General features: G+C 41.9%; 1 protein-coding gene across 1 annotated transcript in view; it reads left to right on the top strand.

Annotated features, from left to right (window-relative positions):
• The window catches only part of cacnb3a (calcium channel, voltage-dependent, beta 3a), a 48,890-nt gene that overhangs the window by 19,903 nt on the left and 8,760 nt on the right, over positions 1-20,227 (top strand). The window contains 12 exon segments of the mRNA XM_058763720.1: positions 12,560-12,679; positions 12,935-13,057; positions 13,172-13,290; positions 14,620-14,699; positions 15,011-15,030; positions 15,334-15,414; positions 15,491-15,549; positions 15,856-15,956; positions 16,265-16,416; positions 16,571-16,666; positions 17,869-18,016; positions 18,019-18,038. Of these exon segments, the coding sequence (XP_058619703.1) occupies positions 12,560-12,679; positions 12,935-13,057; positions 13,172-13,290; positions 14,620-14,699; positions 15,011-15,030; positions 15,334-15,414; positions 15,491-15,549; positions 15,856-15,956; positions 16,265-16,416; positions 16,571-16,666; positions 17,869-18,016; positions 18,019-18,038 (1,119 nt within the window).

Below are 20,227 nucleotides of genomic sequence, written 5' to 3'. Positions count from 1 at the left end.
CTTGACTGGCTTCCTGTTCATTGTGGCAAACTCATCTTTTTCCTAGCCAAGGAGGTGGCGTGTGAAGCTGAGATTGGCATAATTTGAGTCTGTGTAACTGAGGAGTTCTTTGATGCAGTTCTTGTGAGCTGATGCAATTTAAAGGGTGATCAGGATGGCTGTCACTTGTACTGTGATGACTGGGAGTCCAGCTTGAAGTGTTGCTGTGGGAGACTGGAGAATCGCTGGATGATTCGTGAAGTGCAGAGCTGGGCTCTTTTGTCATCTGAGTAGTTAGTGCCCCGGTGGGAGCAGTGTTCTGCTGAAGTGGGCAACCCCCCTTTAGTTCTGGCCATGTTGTTGGTGTAGACCAGGACTAAGGCAGTAGTTGGTGAATCCAGCTGTAAGATGAAACTCCTTGGGATGAGGGTAAATCAGGCATGGTGTAGATGCGATTTGGAGTGCAGATGCCATTTGAGTTTGATGATGTAATGTGGTCTTGAGTGAGTCCACATAGCTGACATCAGCTCTGCATCGTTACTTCTTGTGAAGAGCAGCTTTGGCACTGGCAGTTGTCGACAGGTGCAGGATGTCTCTTAGAAAAGGGGGGTGTGGCTCAGAGTGGGGCCAGGTTCCCTCCATCCCCTTGAAGGTGTGTGCTTGAGGGTTTGGCCACGCTGTCTGTGTGTCACACTGTTGCTGTCCGTTCCCCTTTTGTGTATGCTGGTACTGCAGTCTCATATTTTTGCCAGTGTAAACGTCTGGCCAGACGTTCTTGCACTTCACAGGGCTTCTCAAGGGGGTTGCAAGGTCTCATAGGAAACTTGTGCACTTGCTTGCGAAGGCAGGTCTGGTGTGTGCTCGGTAAGTGCTTTGAAGCATGTGAGGCTTCAGGCCATGTCCTCATGGCTGGCTGTGAGATTTTCCCGTGACCTCTGTGACCTGACAGTCTGTCTAGGTGACCTGTCTGGCTGGAGTGGCTGGGGTTCTTGCACTTCAGCCCAGAGTTTCGGCTGTCTCACTTTCAGCAAAGGGTCAATGTGAGACTGAGAAGGTGGTATGCATGTATGGCTGCATGTTCCGTGCACACCTTTGGGCCTTAAGAGTTCAGTTCTGGTGTGCCACAGCCATATCACCCTGCAGCCCAAGACTGGTTGCCCATGGAAGCTAAGCAGGGCTGAGCCTGGTCAGTACCTGGATGGGAGACCTCCTGGGAAAACTAGGTTGCTGTTGGAAGAGGTGTTAGTGAGGCCAGCAGGGGGTGCTCACCCTGCAGTCTGTGTGGGTCCTAACGCCCCAGTATAGTGACGGGGAAACTATACTGTAAAAAGCACCGTCTTTCGGATGAGACGTTAAACCGAGGTCCTGACTCTCTGTGGTCATTAAAAATTCCATGACACTCATTGTAAAGACTAGGGGTGTAACCCTGGTGTCCTGGCCAAATTCCCTCCACTGGCCCTTGTCTATCATGGCTTCCCAATAATCCCCATCCACTTGATTGGCTCTATGACACTCTCTCCTCTCCACCTGTAGCTGGTGTGTGGTGAGCGCACTGGCGCCGTTGTCCTGTGGCTGCCGTCACATCATCCAAGTGGATGCTACACAGTGGTGGTGATTGAGGAGAGACCCCCCCCACATGATTGTAAAGCGCTTTGGGTGTATTGCAATACACATAAAGCGCTATATAAATGCCTCATTCATTCATTCATTCATTCATTCTGTTTCTGAGCTTCAGCTTGGGGTCTGCCCAAGAGTTGGAAGTGACATAAAAGTTGGATTTACTCCAGTGTCACCAGATCTCCAAGTCTCGTCTTGTTTTCCAACATGCTGTTTCCTGGTTTTCCGATTGGGTTCCTCAGAAGTCCTGGTATCGGGTTTGTGTGGTGACCGGTGTGCTGACAGGTGTTGGATCATCCTGGATGTGCAGCCATCAGCTGAGGTGGCTGGGTGATGCCATTACCTGGCGATGGAACGGCTGGCTCTGTGGTCTGTGGCTGGTTAGCAGAGAACTGGGTGAGTGTTCAGCTGGTGGGCATTTTGGGGCGGCCATCCATTCCAGTTCTCACACTCATAAGGAGTCTGTACTGTCCATTTTGCCTCCTTTGCGGGGCCTCCTCTGAATGAGTTCCTTTAGAATACTCAAGATCTCTACTGTCCCAGATGTAGCCACACTGTTCAGCTCTGAGAAGAGCTGGGACGTGTCAAGAGGGTCTCTGCTGATGAGATTTAAGGTTTGTTGCTCAGTGCTCTGTCTGGTGCTTGGGAGAGGCACCATCACGGCTATGCTGTTCCTGCTGGTTGGGAACTGTGTTGACTTTCTGATGAAGCATCTATCACAGTGATGTGCCTTTCAAGATGTAAAGGCAGGAGGAGTCTGGGTCGTGGGCTGGTCTGACCTTGAGACTGAGTTCTCGCGACCAGCTGAGATGTCAGGCCTTATCTCTGTGACCTGGCTGTGCACTTCAGATGAGTTGGCTGGCTGGAAGTGTGAACGTTCCCGCACTTGAGGCTAATTCTCTGAATGCTTAAAGTCCCTTGGGCTCAAAACCATACGACAGGTCCATGTTGGTGAAAAGAGGGCCGGTGTCCATTTGGGGTTGTGTACATGGGGTGTACGGTCTCATGGAACTGATGGTCAGGTGCAGGAGAGTTGACCGTGTGTTTATTTTGGCTTGTCGTGGGCGGTCAGCCATCTGCTGATGTGCTGTTTGGGTGCCATGACCATCTGGCGTTAGGATGGATGTCTCTGTGGTGAGAGACTGTTTGACAAGATCTGGGCGTTTCTTTTAGTAGGAGGGCTTTCTGGTAAGTTGTTGGTTTCTTATGCCACTCGTAGTTAAAATGAGTTTGATAGTCTGATATATCCTGTTTTCCCTGCTGGGGAGGCCACTCGCAGGATCAGTTCGTTTTATGTCCTCAGGATCTCTGTTGCTGGCCCGTGTGCTCTCCAGAGTCAGTTCTGGGTACTGTGCAGAGATAGGCAGGATTTTAACAGTCTTTATGGAGGCAGCGCTGTGTTGTCTGTAGGCCATATGGGCTGAGTTCCGCAGATGTCAGGTGGTCATTGTGCAGGGGAAGACCATGGCGCTTGAATGGTGGCTCACAATGTGATGCGGATTTTTGGGAGGAGGGAAGGTTCTGGAGTTGAAGCCTTCCTCCCTTGTGGCCTGTTCTGTTGTCTGCCAGAGACTCAGAGCTGGCTGTAGCAGGCTTCTTTTAGTTTTTGTAATCCGCTTTGACAGTTTCAGACTGCTGGTACAGGATGTTGTGTTTCAAGGCTGGAGGTGATCCTGAGCAGATAGTCTGTCTCGTGTGGTCACATTGGGCAGAGTTCGAGCATAAAAGTTCATGTTTTGCAGGCAGGCAAGTGTGGTGGCCTTCTGCAGGCCAGTTGGTTGGGGTCTGTGGGGCTGCACGGTGTGTGTGTCTGCAGTGATACTCTGAAAGGGTCCCTGCCCCACCCCCTCTGTGGTTGCTGGCTGGTGAAGTGTGAACAGTGGGCCTGGGCCTGCTTGTCAGGGGAAATTCTGTGTTGTGTTTTCCCTTTCTGTTCACCTTGTGGTCTGCAAGCCTATTTCAGTTCATTTGTGACATTGAGTTCGCCTTGGCTTTGTTGGTTGGTGTTTGAAGTTGCCTCGTCGCTGAGCAGAGACTTGGATTTCAGCTCGGGCTGCTTGCAGGTGGCATTCACAGGCATTGTTTCAGTTCGCCTGGGTCATTACTTAAGAGAGCTTTAGCCTGCTGGAGCCTCTCTGGCTTCTATTCCAGCTGCTCTCTGTGCTCAGTGTCTGTGTGGGTTTTGTAGAGGCATCCTGAAACTTTCTACTTCCTCTTGTAGCTCCTTGTCCTCTTCATCCGTTGTCATTTGCTGGTCCAGCGGTTCTGCACACGCTCCCGGTCCTCCGGGCCTCCTTGTGGTTGAAGCATCTTTCGCTTGGCTTTAGCTGGATGATGCGGTTGTAGGCAAGAGCACCGATGATCCTGGCTGGCTCTCTGTGGCTGTAGCCCTGGTTTGATCATGGTCTGTCTGCCAGTTCAGGTTGTCATCCAGCTGTTTCGCTCAGGTGCTGTAGATCAGGAGTGGTCCCGGACCGGAGGGCGTCTGTTGCAGTGCTTAGCCAAGCCGGATGATCTGGACACAGGTGGAACATAGGTGGAGAGGGAAAAACACAAACACCAATGCAAGTCCGCACAGATTTAGTGAGCTAAAATATTTGGGCTATGTGTTGCATGATTAACTGGTGTGATCAGTTAGTGACGCAAACTAAACGCTTACGTATCGTGGCTGAAAAGGCAGGAGTGAATAATTAGTGTGAGTGAGCACCCGAAAACTATGAGTAACACTGTTGATGGGTGATAACCTAGGGGGTCATTTAATGACTTAGGCTATTTGGTTTATCAACGTTATTACCAAGTATTTTCTGATGGTTCAAACAGGTTCGGTCTCCGGGCACACAAAAACAACCAAAACAAACAGAACCAAAATTAATAAAACAAATCAAAATTCAAATTTAGAAAGGGATAGTGGGAAATCAAGGGCTTACTACCACCTCTAGGGGCTGTGACAAGGACTGCAGAGCGGGGCTCTTGTACTGCCTAGGGAGGTGATGAGAGAGATAGCTGGACAGACAAAGCACGCTAAAGCAGAGAGGCCCTCTAGTCCTCTTCACGTTTCATATTGAGTCAATGGCTATATCTTAGGTGTTGTTTAGGCTTGGTGGTGAGCTGAGGTCACCCGGGTGAGCCCGAGTGGTTGGGCCGTCTTCCTTGACTCTCCCAAGCACGCAACTGCAGGGGCTCCTGATCACTCGCACCCATGGCACCCGGTGGCAACCACTCAAACAGCAATGACTTTTGGCACAATGTTGCATCACTCAAGTGAGGGAGGCTCAACGACTAGCTGGCACAGCCAAAATTGGGTTTCGCCTGTGGGTCCCAAGTTACACGGACCCCTTTTGGGCCTCGAACTATGGATGAGTTCGCTTCTCTCAAAAGGGTGGACCACCGTGTAACTTCACAGGGTAATTAACCAAAATTGCCCTTATGTGTCAGTCAGTATGGTTGATACAACACTTGAGGTACCCCATTGCTGATGTCGTGCTGCGTGTTGCCTCCCGGAGTACAGGGTCAGAGGTATCCGAGGCATCAGATGTGAAGGGAATCAGATGTGTGACGGTGGGCCATTAATAGATTTGAAGGCTCATTGTGCATTACCTATGCCTATAGAGGAAGGAGAGGAAAAGGGTAACAAAATAAAATGTAAAATTAGAAACAAAGTTAAAATGTCCTAATTGCGTAGGAAAGTAAATGGAAAATAGTTTTAAATAGATTTAAAATCTAAGTAAATTCAATTTTGCTCAATAGGTGTAGCTAGACTTAACTATAGACTGGAGTAGATGAAATAAAATAAGCCCAAATAAAATAAATAAATAATTGCTGCAAATAACACGGTAAAATAAAATACACAAATCAACCAAAGCATGTGGGGGAGACCAAAGTAATTGATAGCCCAGCAGAAGGTGGAACAGAAAGAAACTGTAGAGGTAGGGGTACTGTTACACTTTACACACACTGTCTCTAAGTGTCAGTCGTATGCTAACAGCTAACAGCTGAGATAAGGGCTTTAGCTTCTATTCATGTAGAGCCGTTAGCACGGTAGCTTCGGCTACATGCAATGGTCTGTTTACATTAGTCTGTGACGTATGCGCTGTCTTGAGTTTGAACCGGAAAGGGCTCGATATCGCCTTCCGGGGTCAGACGTTGCTAAGAAACCGATGCACGCTTAACAACCGGTGTGTGCGCGAAGCACGTGAGCCAGATGTAAACATGCATGGGAATCTCGCGCTCATCCAGTCGACCTGTTGTTCACACTTCATTCATAACTTAGACAGCGCGTTCACTTCACAGACAATGGCAAAGCATTACACCAATAAATCAACCAATTGAATCACATCAGTGGATTAATATGAATGCAATGATACATGACAATAAACAGATGAAATACTGTAGTGAGATTTTTTTTTTTTTTTTTTCATCACACAGCTAAAACTTAAGCTGCTGTCCTGAAGAGATTTTATCTTGTTCAGGAGAGACTTATGCGGTTTACAACAAAACCCGAAAGTGGGGATTTTCTTTACCCAATATCAAATAGATTTAATCTAAAACTCTATGCGCTGCCGATCTGACATTTACTAGTCGGATATGGGGCTTATATGCTGTTAAAAACTGAAAATGGGGATTCTTCACCCAAGATCAGATAACTTTTAATATAAAAATATTTATACACGCTGCCGATCTGGGGTTTCTTCGCCAGATATATGGGACTTATGCCGTTCAAAACTGAAAATGTTTTAGATTCCTCGACATCACGCTCTGTGTCTGTTTTCGGCTGGGTCTGGATGATGACATAATCAGCTTCGATCTTCCCACATACAGTTTTTCCCTGATCGAGTTGGTTAATAATGTTCTCTATTTAAATGGTCTAAATCTAGAAGTAGAAGAGATTCAGAGCGATCATCATCCAGACCCTCCCGTAAACCACCGGGTCTCGCCAGCTCACTCGTCGCCAGGACCCTCCACATACGCACCCGGCCAAATGCTCCGACCACCCATCTCCTCCCAGCACCGTCTCTGTCCTCAGCCCAGAAACGCCGTCTGCGGGGAAGTCAAGCCCGCCGTTCGCAGCCAAGTCAAGCCCGCGGCCAAGCCCGCCACTGTTCGCGGCTCACTCAAGCCTGCTGTCCGCGGCTCACTCAAGCCCTGCAGTGTCGGCTCCAGCCCCAGAGCTCGCTCCAGTGTTGGCCCCAGCCCGCAACTCAGAGCTTATGGATATGGCATTACCCTCAGGTTTCTCTGCGCCTATCCTTCTTCCAGAGCCCGTTCCTCCAGAGCCCGTTCCTCGAAAGCGCCCTCCAGTGCCTGCTCCTCCAGAGCGCCCCCCAGAATTCCTAATTTTCCCCAAGAAAAATTTTCCCCGTGGCCCGCAATATGCCCGCTCCGCCATGGCCGGCGGAGGCACCTGATCCGCCATGGCTCCCGGGTCTGCCTGATCCGCCCTGGAGGCCTCCTCTGTGTCCCCGTCCTGCACCAGCCTCCCACCCCGGTGGTGTCTCGCGCCGTCCGGGAGGGGGGCGACCTGTCACATGGGTGTTCCCGTTGTGTTCCTGTCTGACCTTATTTAGTAGTTCCTGTTCTTATTAGTTAATCATTGTTCGTTCTGTTTCACCTGTGTTTAATTATCCTGTGTACCGTATTGACCCGAATATAAAACAATGTTTTTTTCTTGGAAATACATCTGAAAAAACACGGTCGTCTTATATTCAGGGTCTAGACTTTGACATGTCAATAATACACCCACAACAATAGGTGGCGCTAAATACACGTACAACAAGTGTGCCATGAAATATGTAATATAATGTGTGTTGTAAAGATTGCGAGTGAAAACAAAAGAAAGTCGTGACTGTCATGTTAGCCTGATGGGAACAAACTTCCTCTGTAAGTGATTTTAAAACACAGTACCCAGATTTGAAGACTACAATAAGATTTCACTTCTACTGTTAATAAAATGTTGGTAGGCTACTATGAGATGGATAGCCTAAATGTTATATAATTCAGACTGGCTACCTGTTATTTTTATGGTATATCAAAAAAAGTGTATATTTTTAAATGTGATTGTTGGTACATTTTACCAGTATTTACCATACTTTCAAAACAAAAATTAAAATAGGAAAAATTTTCAATATGAAAATAATTTAAGAAAAATGTTTTACTGAGAAAAAAAAACACAATTTGGTTTTCAAAAAGCCTTTTCCCAAAAGGTACATCTGGAAAAAGGGGGGGTCGTCTTATAATCAGGGTCATCTTATATTCGGGTCAATACGGTATATTAGTTCCTGTCTGTTCCTTAGATCTTGGTCCGATCTACTTTGTTACTCGTTGTTTGATTTTGCTCCTGAGTTGGATTACCCTGCGTTTTCAGTATTAAACTTGATTCAAGTGAAATTTGAGACTCCTGCATTCTCCCTTGCTCCAATGTTACGTGACAGCAACAGTGTACTAAAAAACACGTATGCTGGGTCCCGATTAGCTAACTATCCATCCTAAATAGTATTCAGAAATTAGAATTAGTGTGTCCCAATCATAGTATGTTTAAATAAATATCACAAAGGTACCCAGAACACTGTAACAAGCACATAGCAATGCGTTAAAATAATCACTAAGAACACCCTAGCAACCACATGGCAGTGTGCTAAAAATTGTGCAAACACAACATATTTTCTTTGTGTTGTTTTTCTGTGAGCTAGCCAATATATCTCAATCAAATCAATATCCTTCACCAAAAGGAGAGCAACACAGTGGTTCTCAAAATGCTCAATTATGTTTTTGTTATGAGGAAGATTAATTGCTAATGTTGGATGAATGCTATATAGAGATAGTGGCGATGACACGCTGCTCACAATGAAAGAGCTGAATCTGCAAAAACAAGCCTTCTGTTCAGAGCCGGAGAGAGTTAAATATGCTAATGTCTGCACTTTCTCGCCTTTTTTCTTGTTTCGTTGGCTGACGTGAATACAGTCGATAAGGGTGTGAGTGTGTGTGTGCTTTACCTCATACCTCGTCAATATGGTATTGTTCAAACTAAATGTTTGAATATTGTGTAGATGGCACTGATTTTCACTGGCATACTTTATGGAGCACTGCATTTTTGGAGATTTCCACTCATAGTTAAATATTACTAATTAGTAATAGATACATAAGTGTGTGTGTGTGTGTGTGTGTCTGTGCGTGTACATGTGCGTGTATGTATGTATTATCAGCATTAACTAAGAACTCTTATTAGACTGACTGATTTAACAAACTGACCAAAGAGGTAGTGCACATTTTCTTTTTCTTTTAAATATGTATGCATATATTCATTTCAGAAATTGCATATATCTTTTTTCTATTATTAATCTGATGTACAGTAGGGTCTGAAAATCTGAAACCACTAATGTAAAAGTTTCTATTGTGCACTTTTCTTATTTATTTAATTTATTTACAAATTATTTATTGTCATTATATAATGATCAAAATAATTTTACAGTGCTTCAATGGAGGCAAGAACATCTGACCTTTTGCATTGTCAATATTTACAAATTTATTAGTGATCAAAAAAATGGAATATAAATAGAATATAATTATAGAATATGCAGAATATACTGTATTACAGGTATCTTATATTATTACAATCTTATTCATTATACATTTTTGTTAAATCAAAGATGATTGTTTCAAATGTTGATGGAATCGTGGTGGAGTATAGTTGTGAACACAGCTGAAAAAGTTGTTGGTGGTGATGATGCTGGTACAATGTTTTCTTAAGCTTACTTATTTCCGTCCACAGTGAGATTCAGTCATTTTTCCCCCAAAGCATTCTGCTCGCTGCGCTAGTCCTGAGGTGCTCGTTTTCATCCCTCCCTCCATTTTTCCTTCTTCTAACAGCTCATACCACCCGCTTGCATTTTCATTTGTCTTCTGAGTTCCACACTCTCACTCTCTCTCTCTCTCTCTCTCTCTCTCTCTCTCTGTTTCTCGTCTTCTCCCTCCCTGCTGTGAAATTCTGAGGGCAGTCATGACTGCTCTGTTTTGGGTGCTGGACCTCGGTGTTGTTTTTGACTGGCATTGAGCGCCAGTTGATCGTTCTTGGACCAAGAACAATCTTCAGAGTGGACCAGGAAAGGGTCACTAACCAAAGGACTATGCTTTGAGGGTACTGGGGTCTCTCTTGAGCTCAGAGAGAATGAGATAGCGTTACAAACAAACCACTAACCATACTCCTGAAGAAGGTAGGTGGAATTTAACTGGTTATGAATTTGTGGACAGTGAGTTTGAATTTCAGAGAGAGGTTGTTTTTATTGTTTTGTATGATTAATTGGTATTAAGGTCTGTGAGGGTGTTGGTCTGGATGCACACATTTTAGAACCAGATTTCACTTCATTATCATCATGGTTATAGAAGATGTTGGCATCACTTTGAAATGCAAATTATGCTGTTATTGCTATATTTGGGTTGGTTTTGTTTCATTATTTATAGTCGAATCATTGTTCTGAGCGTTACATGACTGCCTCGGGCTCAGCGCTCTAGTGCTGTAGTAATCTGTCACCTTAGAGGCCATACAGATGAAATCTGAGTGTTAAGATCACTATGCCACAGATCACAGTTGTATTTAATGAATTACCAACATTTGTAGCGTACAGTCTCTGTTTTTAGCCCTGTGGAATCTGTTAGTTATACGTTTCTTGATTTGTTTGAAGCTGGATGTGCCTATTAGGACTGTACAGACCATTGGAAAAGCATTTGATGACTCACTGACCATAAGCATTTTAGCTCTAGTGTTGCTCCAGTGGTTGGAAAGGAAAAGAACAGTGTTTTACACTTTTTACGCTTCTCTAAATAAAGAGAATATACTGCAACAAGAGTTTTATTAACATTCAACAAAAAAAAATTTCACATTGTGCACTAAAATACAAATAGTTGTGCAATTTTACTACATAATGCTGTAAATCAAACAGTGTTTAAATATAGTAAATATACATTTACCAGCCACTTAATTAGGTATACCTTGCTTGTACAGGGTTGGACTTTCTTTTGACGTTAGAACTGCCTTAATTCTTCGTGGCATAGATTCAGCAAGGTGCTGGAAACATTCCTCAGAGATTTTGGTCCATATTGACATGATAGCATTACAATGCAAATCTTCCATTCCACCACATCCCAAAGGTGCTCTATTGGATTGAGCTTTGTTATATGGCACATTATCCTGCTGGAAGTAGCCATCACGAGATGGGTACACTGTGTTCATAAAGGGATGGACATGGTCAGTAACAGTACTCAGGTAGTGGCGTATAAATCATGCTCAGTTGGTACTAAGAAATATCCCCAACACAATTACACCAGCAGCAGAAACCTGAGCTGTTGATCTAAAGCAGGATGGATCCATGCTTTCATGTTGTTTGCACCAAATTCTGACCCAAATGTCGCAGCAGGAATCGAGGCTCATCAGACCAGGCAACCTTTTTCCAGTCTTCTATTGTCCAATTTTGGTGAGCTTGTGTGAACTGTAGCTTTAATTTCCTGTTGTTAGCTAGCAGGAGCGGCGCCCATTGTCTTCTGCTGCTGTAGCCCATCTGCTTCAAGGTTTGAAGTGTTGTACATTCAGAGATGCTCTTCTGCATACCTCGGTTGTGAGCTACTGTTGCCTTTCTTATCAACTCAAACCACCTCTGACCTCTGGCATCAACAAAGCATTTTCACACAGAACTGCTGCTCACTGGATATTTTGTTGGACCATCCTCTATAAACCCTAGAGACGGTTGTGCGTGCAGTTTCTGAAATACTTAGACCAGCCTGTCTACCACAAACAACCATGTCACATTCAAAGTCACTTAAATCACCTTTCTTCCCCATTCTGATGCGCGGTTTGAACTTCAGCAGATCGTCTTGAACAAATCTACATGCCTAAAGGCTAAAGTATACAGTTTTTACGTGTACACGAGGGTTCGCGTACAGTGCGCCTGATGCAAATTTCGTCACCAGAATAGTACGCGCATACAGTAGTTGCACCAATACGAAAGCCGATAGCTACAGCTACAGCTTCTTAGCCGATACCGATTATTCAGAATGATATCTGTCGATACCGATACTGATACCAGTTTGGTTTTCTTAAGAAAAAAAATCTCTCCCATTACTAATTCTGTAAATTCATAAATTCTGAAGAGAAATAGAGCAGATGCTGGACAAAGACAAAGCTTTCTAGAGCGCATTTGTCGATCGCCTGTGTTCACGTACACCTCAAATGGACTATACTTGGACTAGGCTATGCACAATTGTGCGTGTACGCTATAGCGTACACATACAAAAAAATGAAGTAAACTTGGGCCTTAAGTGCATTGAGTTGCTGCCATCAGATTGGCTGATTGGATATTTAAAAAGCAGTTGAACATGTATACCTAATAAAGTGGCCGGTGAGTGAACGTTTCAATATAGTATCAACAGTACATTCATTAATTTAGCAGACACTTTTTAGTCGTATGTAGTTTAAATCTACAAAATAGTATCTGCTTTATAACTTGTTTATTTATAAAGGTTTATTTTAAAGGATTATTTGTATGTTGTTGTGCACATAGATGGTTTTATTATGTATGGACTGAGCTCTTAGGTTCTCATTCATTTACAAGTACTTTTAAGTACCACATAAATAAGAGCATTTATGCCAAAAATGTGCTTTACTTATAAAGTAGAACATGTCATACATACTGTTTACCTTCATGTTTAGTTGTGTAGCCTAAATGATATTGTAAAGTCTGTTTCTTGTGTCACTTCGTCATTGTAATAAACTTCTGCCCATTTTCTAGAATCCAAAAGTTTTAAATGGTTCATTATTTTATTTTCATGTATTCTGTCTTCCTGTAGCTATGTTTTGTAGTGATTGATGAGTGTTATGACTAGCTAAGCTATGTTTACACTGCAAGTCATGGGCTTTTTCCTGTGGTTTTCATTTCTCTGTTACGGCAAATGTTCTTGGCTTCCCTTGTTCCTGCAGGGTTCAGCCGATTCGTACACGAGCAGACCTTCGGATTCCGACCTGTCAGCGGAGGAGGACCGCGAGGCGTATCGGCGTGAAGCCGAACGCCAGGCCCAGCTGCAGCTCGAGAGAGCCAAGGTTCCTCAAGCTCTTCTTTAATGGGCTTTTTCAAATTTTTTTTTTTTTTTTTTGGACAGCGAGCAGCAACAAAGTGCCATTCTGCATGTAGCTTTAGAAATGTGTCGGGACAGGGGATCATGCATACAAATGCAGTTCAAGCAACAACGTTTTCTTAACATTTAGTTGTAAACCATAAGAGGATTATTTCACTGTTTCTTTTTGGTTGCTTATGTTGAAAAAAAATGCCATTATTAACATTGGTTTCCCTGGCAGTCCAAACCTGTAGCGTTCGCAGTGAAGACGAATGTGAATTATTGCGGGGCTCTAGATGAGGACTGTCCTGTTCAGGGTGCTGCCATAAACTTTGAAGCCAAAGACTTTCTGCACATTAAAGAGGTGAGATGTGTGAAAGGTTTTGCAGGTCAGTCCTCTTTGCTAACAGTGCCCATAATACCATAATAGCTCATCTTAATAGCGCTGAGCATGTTTTCCTTCGTGTTTGTGTTGCAGAAGTACAATAATGACTGGTGGATTGGAAGGCTGGTGAAAGAGGGGGCAGACATCAGCTTCATTCCCAGCCCCCTGCGACTGGAGGCCATGAGACTCAAACAGGAGCAAAAACAACAGAGGTCTCTCTTTCCCAAACTGTGCACAACTGTATCTATTTCAGACACATTTGCAACTGTTCATTGTTAGCTCAGGTCTATTAAATAATATTAACAAATACAACTTTTGATTTTAGTGGTGTATTATTAAATATTGCACTATATATTAACTAAGATTAATACATTTGTTAGTGGTATTTGTCATTGTTAATTCATGTTGACTAATTTTGTTAACTACTGCTAAAGAAATAGTTTACCCAAAGATTTTCTGAAAATTCTGGAGATCCAAGATGTAGATGAATTTGTTTCTTCATCATAACAGATTTAGAGAAATGTATCATTATATCACTTGTTCAGTGAATGAACTGAATGGGTGCCGTCAGAATGAGAGTCCAAACAGCTGATAAAAACATCACAATAATCCACACCACTCCAAAATACGGGTCCATAATCCATAATAATGCTTCTTTCTCTAAAAAAAGTCAATCCCCTATTGTCCTCTCACATCAAAACAGGTATATTTGTTTAAAACTGTTTTGGACTGTTTTTGCTTGTAACTAGTGCTTGATCTGTGCATATTTCTCTCCTGATTCAGACGAGATTGCTTTTTTCACTGCAGAAAGCATTATATGGATAGAGGCCAAATATTTTAGCCAGTAACAATGGTTTGAAGTTAAAAAAAGACTTTTTTTAGAGAAAGAAGCATTATTATGGATTATGGACCCGTATTTTGGAGTGGTGTGGATTACTTGTGGATTATTGAGATGTTTTTATCAGCTGTTTGGACTCTCATTCTGACGGAACCCATTCACTGCAGAGGATCCATTGGTGAGCATGTGATCTGTACAAATCTGTTCTGATGAAAAACAAACTCATATATATTTTGGATGGCCTGAGGGTGAGTACATTTTCAGCGAATTTTCATTTTTGGGTAAATTATTCCTCAAATTGAACCTTGTTGGAAGGTGTTACCGAATTTATTTAATGTTTTCTTAATACTTTTATCATTTGAATAAGCTGCATCTTTTGATGCACACGTATCAAGTTAAAAAATAAACACCCACTAAATCTGATGACTGAGTCCCTATATTGTTATGGGAAAGCAAAGTATCCAATGGTTGCACACATCAAAATTATACACATGCAGTGGGTCATGTATTGTTCCAATACTGCTTGCATACTATAAAACTGGGAATGCAAATTGAGATTGTCCAAATACAGATGCCAAAATATGTCTAAATGATAATATTTTAATGAAGCTGACAATTCTAGTAATGTCCAGATAGCTTACCAGCTCTGTGAAGGCATTTGCTGTTGCTCTGATGGTGATAACATTTTTTTCTTTCTCTGCAGGAAAAGTGGTAACTCCTCCTCAAGCCTGGGAGACATGGTATCAGGAGGTTGGAGATCCACGCCACCATCTGCAGGTGAGAGTGAGTATGACAGGGCCTGGGCACCATGCTGCTTTGCAGGGGATGTGTGTGGCTGGGAATGCTGCCCCAAATTAGCAAAATATCAGTAGGGCTGAAGATCAGTGAGTTTATTCTTCCCTTGCTTTTGCTTTTGTTCTTATTCTTTGCTCCTCTTCTTAACATAATGCATGGTCTGTCACAGGTTAAGCTTCCACAGTCATATACAGTAGGATAAACACCTGTAAACGTTCAGAATAAAGAAAAAATATAAGCCGTTTTGCTTCTAAAATCTTCTGAATGCTGATTCTGATGTGTTCTCTTATTTTCAAAAGCCAAACAGAAGCTAAAGCAGGTAGGTGTTGATATGGATTTGTGTTAGATATTTTACGATAATCTTTAAGTCTTTTTTGGAGTACCATGCATACAATTCTGATATCAGTAGAATAAGTGTCTTTAGAAATTGCACTTGTCTCTGTGACAGGTCTAGATGCTTTAAATAGTAAGACACTATCTGAATTCTCATGCATCTCAGGAAGTATAGCAGTTTGTACCAAGATTGTTGCCAGTCTGTGCTGATACATTACAGAAACTAGTATTTTATAGTTGTAGTTGATGCTGTAGTTCTGTGTGACAGTGCCACTCTTGTCTTTTTTAGACTGAACACATTCCTCCATATGATGTGGTGCCGTCCATGAGGCCTGTGGTTCTGGTTGGGCCTTCACTGAAGGGCTATGAGGTGAGCACTAAACATTATACAGCCCTCTGAATTTGTCTTTAAAATTTGTTGTCTAATGTGTCGTGTCTGTCGACAGGTGACAGATATGATGCAGAAAGCCCTGTTTGACTTTCTCAAACATCGCTTTGATGGACGGTGAGTATTAAAAGAGTAACGAGTAATGATGAGTAAATGTTGACAGAATATTCTTCTGTGTATACAGACAAGAAATGTGTTCTTGTCTGTATACATAGAAGAATATTGTGTCAACATTTACTCATTCCTATGTCTTTACAATGAAAAGTAATGGTTACAGGGTCTGCCAAGCTCCAGAAAACTCATAAACATAGTCTATACGACTCGTGCGATTATGTTCCATGTTTTAGAAAGCATACGATAACTCTGGGTGAGGAATCTTTCTTTCACATCATTAAGTGTACTAATGTATTGCTATGCTGACAGGATTTCTATAACCCGGGTGACCGCTGACCTTTCTTTGGCCAAGAGATCGGTTCTCAACAAGAGACCCATCATGGAGAGGTCTAACACACGAACCAGTTTGGGTGAGAACATCACACACACCCTTCAGAGCTCAACAATAAAGATGGCCCTAGGCCGTAACATCACCCCGAACAAGGTCGATTGCCTGTTTGCTGATCTTGCATACTTAAACAATTGGTTTTATGTGATGTACTGAACACTGATGTTGCAAATTCTGCTGATTTTGTTCAAACTTTGAATGAATGAGCAAGGCTTCTGCCAGAATAGGTAAAAAAAACTTGTATTGCTGTCAATACATTTGAGCGTTTTCTCCCTACTTTTTCTTGGGATTCATGTTTTGTGGATGCTATTTGTCTGTTTGCCCACTCAGCGGAGGTACAAAGTGAAATCGAGAGAATATTTGAGCTGGCCAAAACTCTTCAGTTGGTGATTCTAGATGCGGACACCATTAACCATCCAGCGCAACTAGCTAAAACCTCGTTAGCTCCTATTATTGTGTACGTCAAGGTCACCTCTCCAAAGGTGAGTCTGATGAGTGTGTGTGCACTATTTTAAGGAATATGCTGAAAATATTCAAAAAAAAAAATATCTTCAGCTTTGTCAGCAGCAAAATAGATCCTTCATTGTCAAAACTAACCCAGTTTCTTTGATTCTCATTCGTCTTCTTTTTTGGCAGGTCCTACAGCGATTGATAAAGTCGAGGGGTAAATCACAAAGCAAACACCTCAATGTTCAGATGATGGCAGCAGATAAACTGACTCAATGTCCTCCTGTAAGTTCTTCAAGTTTAAACACACACACACACACACACACACACACACACACACACACACACACGCACGCTTCCCTTAGAGAGGTGTTTAGAACACTGTAGATCCAACATTAGTGTTAGAATGGTAATGCTGTCAGGATCCATTTCTTATAGATATTTGAATAGTTTTGGCATTTTACAATATTTCCTTCCCTTACAAAAGATATGCTGAAGTTTTTAGGGCTGCCAAGGTATTACATTATACACCAAAAATGATTTACTCACCCCCTCCCATTTTGTTCCAAATTCTCATTTTGTTGTCTGGAACACAGAAGATATTTTGAGAAACTGTAATGATTGCTCTTTTTCATGCAGTTACAAGGAATAGGGACTGGAGCTTTCAAGTTTTAAGGACACAAAAGCACCATAAAAGTATAATCTTTTTCAGGGATGTTTGTAATAAATTGGTTGATTTGGTTTACAAAACCAGTTCTGAATATTCTTTCATGAAGCCTCACCAATAAGAGCAAGGGTGGATGTCCCTATTTTCATAACAACCTTTGTTGTCTATTTCTCGTGCAAAGCCACTGTATTAGAAGATTTTTTAAAAATACACAGGATGACTTTTATGGTGCTTTTGCTTCCTTTTTGAAGCCTGAAAGTACACATCCATTGCAATCTCATGGAAAAGAGTAACTAGTACATATTCTTTTAAATTTCTCCCATTTTGGAACTACTCAAGTGTTCGAAATGACAACAGAATGTACATTTTTTGATGACCTATTCAAAATACATTTAATATAATTTAGCTGTTTGTCCTCTTTATAAATAGACCTGATTAATTAAGGATTGGCAGTATGAGAACTGAAGGGCATTCAATTTAGGGCACATCTGTTTGACTACATTGTCTTTTGTATTGTGTGTTATTTGGAAATGAAGGTAAATTTGAGTCTCACATTGTTAGCGAACTGCTGTAATTTTAAATGTTCTTCATTCTCACTTGATTGACTGGCCTTGCTACAGTTCTAGAGATGTAGACGCTTGCTTTTCCAAACCACATTCTGACAAAAGTCATGTTGCATGTTGTTCCATAGAGCCATTATCCTACCTGTCGCTCAACGTCATCTCCCATCACCTGACCACCATCACAAGATATTTTATATAATATCTTCTAATTCCATCCCCTGCATGTCATCTTCTCCTCCACCCTGTCTCCCCATCAGGAGATGTTTGATGTCATTTTGGATGAGAACCAGTTGGAGGACGCCTGTGAGCACCTCGCTGAATATCTGGAGGTCTACTGGCGTGCCACTCATCTGCCTGGCACCGCCCCTCTCAACCCTCTATTGGAGCAAAATCTGATGACCCCACCTCAGCAATCTCCAGTCTACAGGTAAGGTGGCTTTGTGTGGATGGGCGGAAACATTTATAGACTTTTAATATAAAGATATGAAAGACAGCAATATGTTGATTTGCATGCGCCTTTGGCTCTCAGGATAATCAAAGTAAGTTTACACGAAGGGATTATGAAACTTGTGTAATAGCATGTCTTTAAGGAAGCTTAATAGCATATTAAATCACAATATTCACAATAGCCAGCAAAATCATCAGGAATATATCATAAATATTCGATAATGTCCTAATGCAGACAACTACATTATTAAAAAAGTTTTGAGGTTTGCAGTCACATATGCACTGACCTAGTTAGACCAGAGGCCACTAGACTTAGTATGTGTCCTCATCGATCAGCCAGGAAAGTAGTCCAGTGACTGTGCTAAACATAATCATCCAGAATATAGATGGTATTTGTATCAACTTTGAGAAATATATCTTATATTTGTAATGTGTAGATCCATGTCTGCATCCACCTCATCTAAGATCCTATCAAATTCATTTAAATGATACAGTATTGACCTCGAAAGTCAAAAAGTTGCAGTTTCACAGAGAATAGTTTCAGGTCATAACTGATTTTCACTAGAATATGGGACACAGTTTGCAAGGTAGACAGGCACTGTGGAACTAAAAAATGCAAAATAAAGGTATTTGCACTGCAGTTCTCAGAGTTTTGGAGCCCCCGGTATATTCAAAACATCTCACTCCATTATACTGTTCTGCTTTCAATTCTATATTGTGTTTAACAAATCAGATGTGTAATTTGAAAACTGATTATTGTCCTGTTTTGACAACAGGAAAGTGGTCATTAAACATTTGTCTGTTCTGTCCTTTCCTCTACTCCATATTTTCACTCTCTGTCTTTAAGTTGTCTTGGGTCCAGAGATGCTTGTAATACTGATATGTTGTAAGTCTCAATCTGTCTGTTCTGTGTCTCATTCATGCCTGACATCTTTGCAGTTCTCTGAAACACAGGAATTAATTGAATGAACGCTTACAAACCTGCGGTGAGTAGGTGGGATGAAACAAAACCCCACCCTGATACTTCTTTACATCCTCTAATTCCTTCAATCCCTCCAAATGGAAATGGCCATCTGGTATCCCCATTGGAAAAGCACTTCAAATAAAATTAAAAATCATATGTGACCCTGGACTACAAAATCAGTCTTAAGTCGCTGGGATATGTTTGTAGCAATAGCCAAAAATACATTGTATGGGGTCAAAATTATCCATTTATATTTTATGCCAAAAATCATTAGGATATTAAGTAAAGAATATATTACTAATGTAAATATATCAAAACTTAATTTTTGATCAGTAATAGACATAGCTAAGAACTTCAACATCTTTAAAGGTGATTTTCTCAATATTTCAACATTTATTTTTTTTTGCACCCTCAGATTTCAGATTTTCAAATATTTGTATCTTGGCCAAATATTTCGAAAAATTGACACTTATGACTGGTTTTGTGGTCCAGGGTCACATATATGCAAATATATGATTTTGTTATGCTGTTGTTGGTGAAACATGTAGCCCATTCGTAGATTTTATGTGGCAATGCCATTTGCCCAGTGGGGAAAAGGGAGTAATACAAAAGCTTTATGTTTAAAATTATGCAGGCACTAAAATGACTTTTAAGGTTAAGAAAACTCTTCCAAAAGTACATTCGAATGTTCTCAATATGTAGTCAGTGTGTCTTAAGTAGGGTGGCCATATGTGCCATTTATACGGGACACGTCCTGGCCAAGATTTTTATATTGCCTAAAACATCCAAAGTAGTTTGACCAATAACAAGCAGGTATTGTACATAATTGACCAATCGTGGCGTGTCACGCGTGAAAAGGTGAGAACGATCAAAGCGATGCAAATACACGTACGTGTTTGTTTGTTTGTTCGTTCTACTTGAAGCTGTGTACTGATCATTGTATGACACAAGTACCGCGAGAGCGATTTGAAAGCATAAGGAGCCGTCTGCTCTGCTCTCTATAGCTCTCGTGAAATAATGTCATACAATGATCGATCTGCACAGTGCAAACAGCCAAAACCTGGATATTTTAGGCAATATAGAAATCCTGGCAAGGGTGCTTCCCGTAAAAATGGCCCGTATGTTCACCCTAGTCTTAAGGTGTAGGCAATGTTTCTAAAGCCTCGTTTCCACCAAGAGGTATGTTACAGTACAGTACAGTGTGA

The sequence above is a fragment of the Onychostoma macrolepis genome, chromosome 23, assembly GCF_012432095.1.
Source record: "Onychostoma macrolepis isolate SWU-2019 chromosome 23, ASM1243209v1, whole genome shotgun sequence".
Classification (NCBI taxonomy): domain Eukaryota; kingdom Metazoa; phylum Chordata; class Actinopteri; order Cypriniformes; family Cyprinidae; genus Onychostoma; species Onychostoma macrolepis.
Note: the sequence above shows the minus strand (reverse complement) of the source record. Positions and strands in the feature narration are given on the sequence as shown.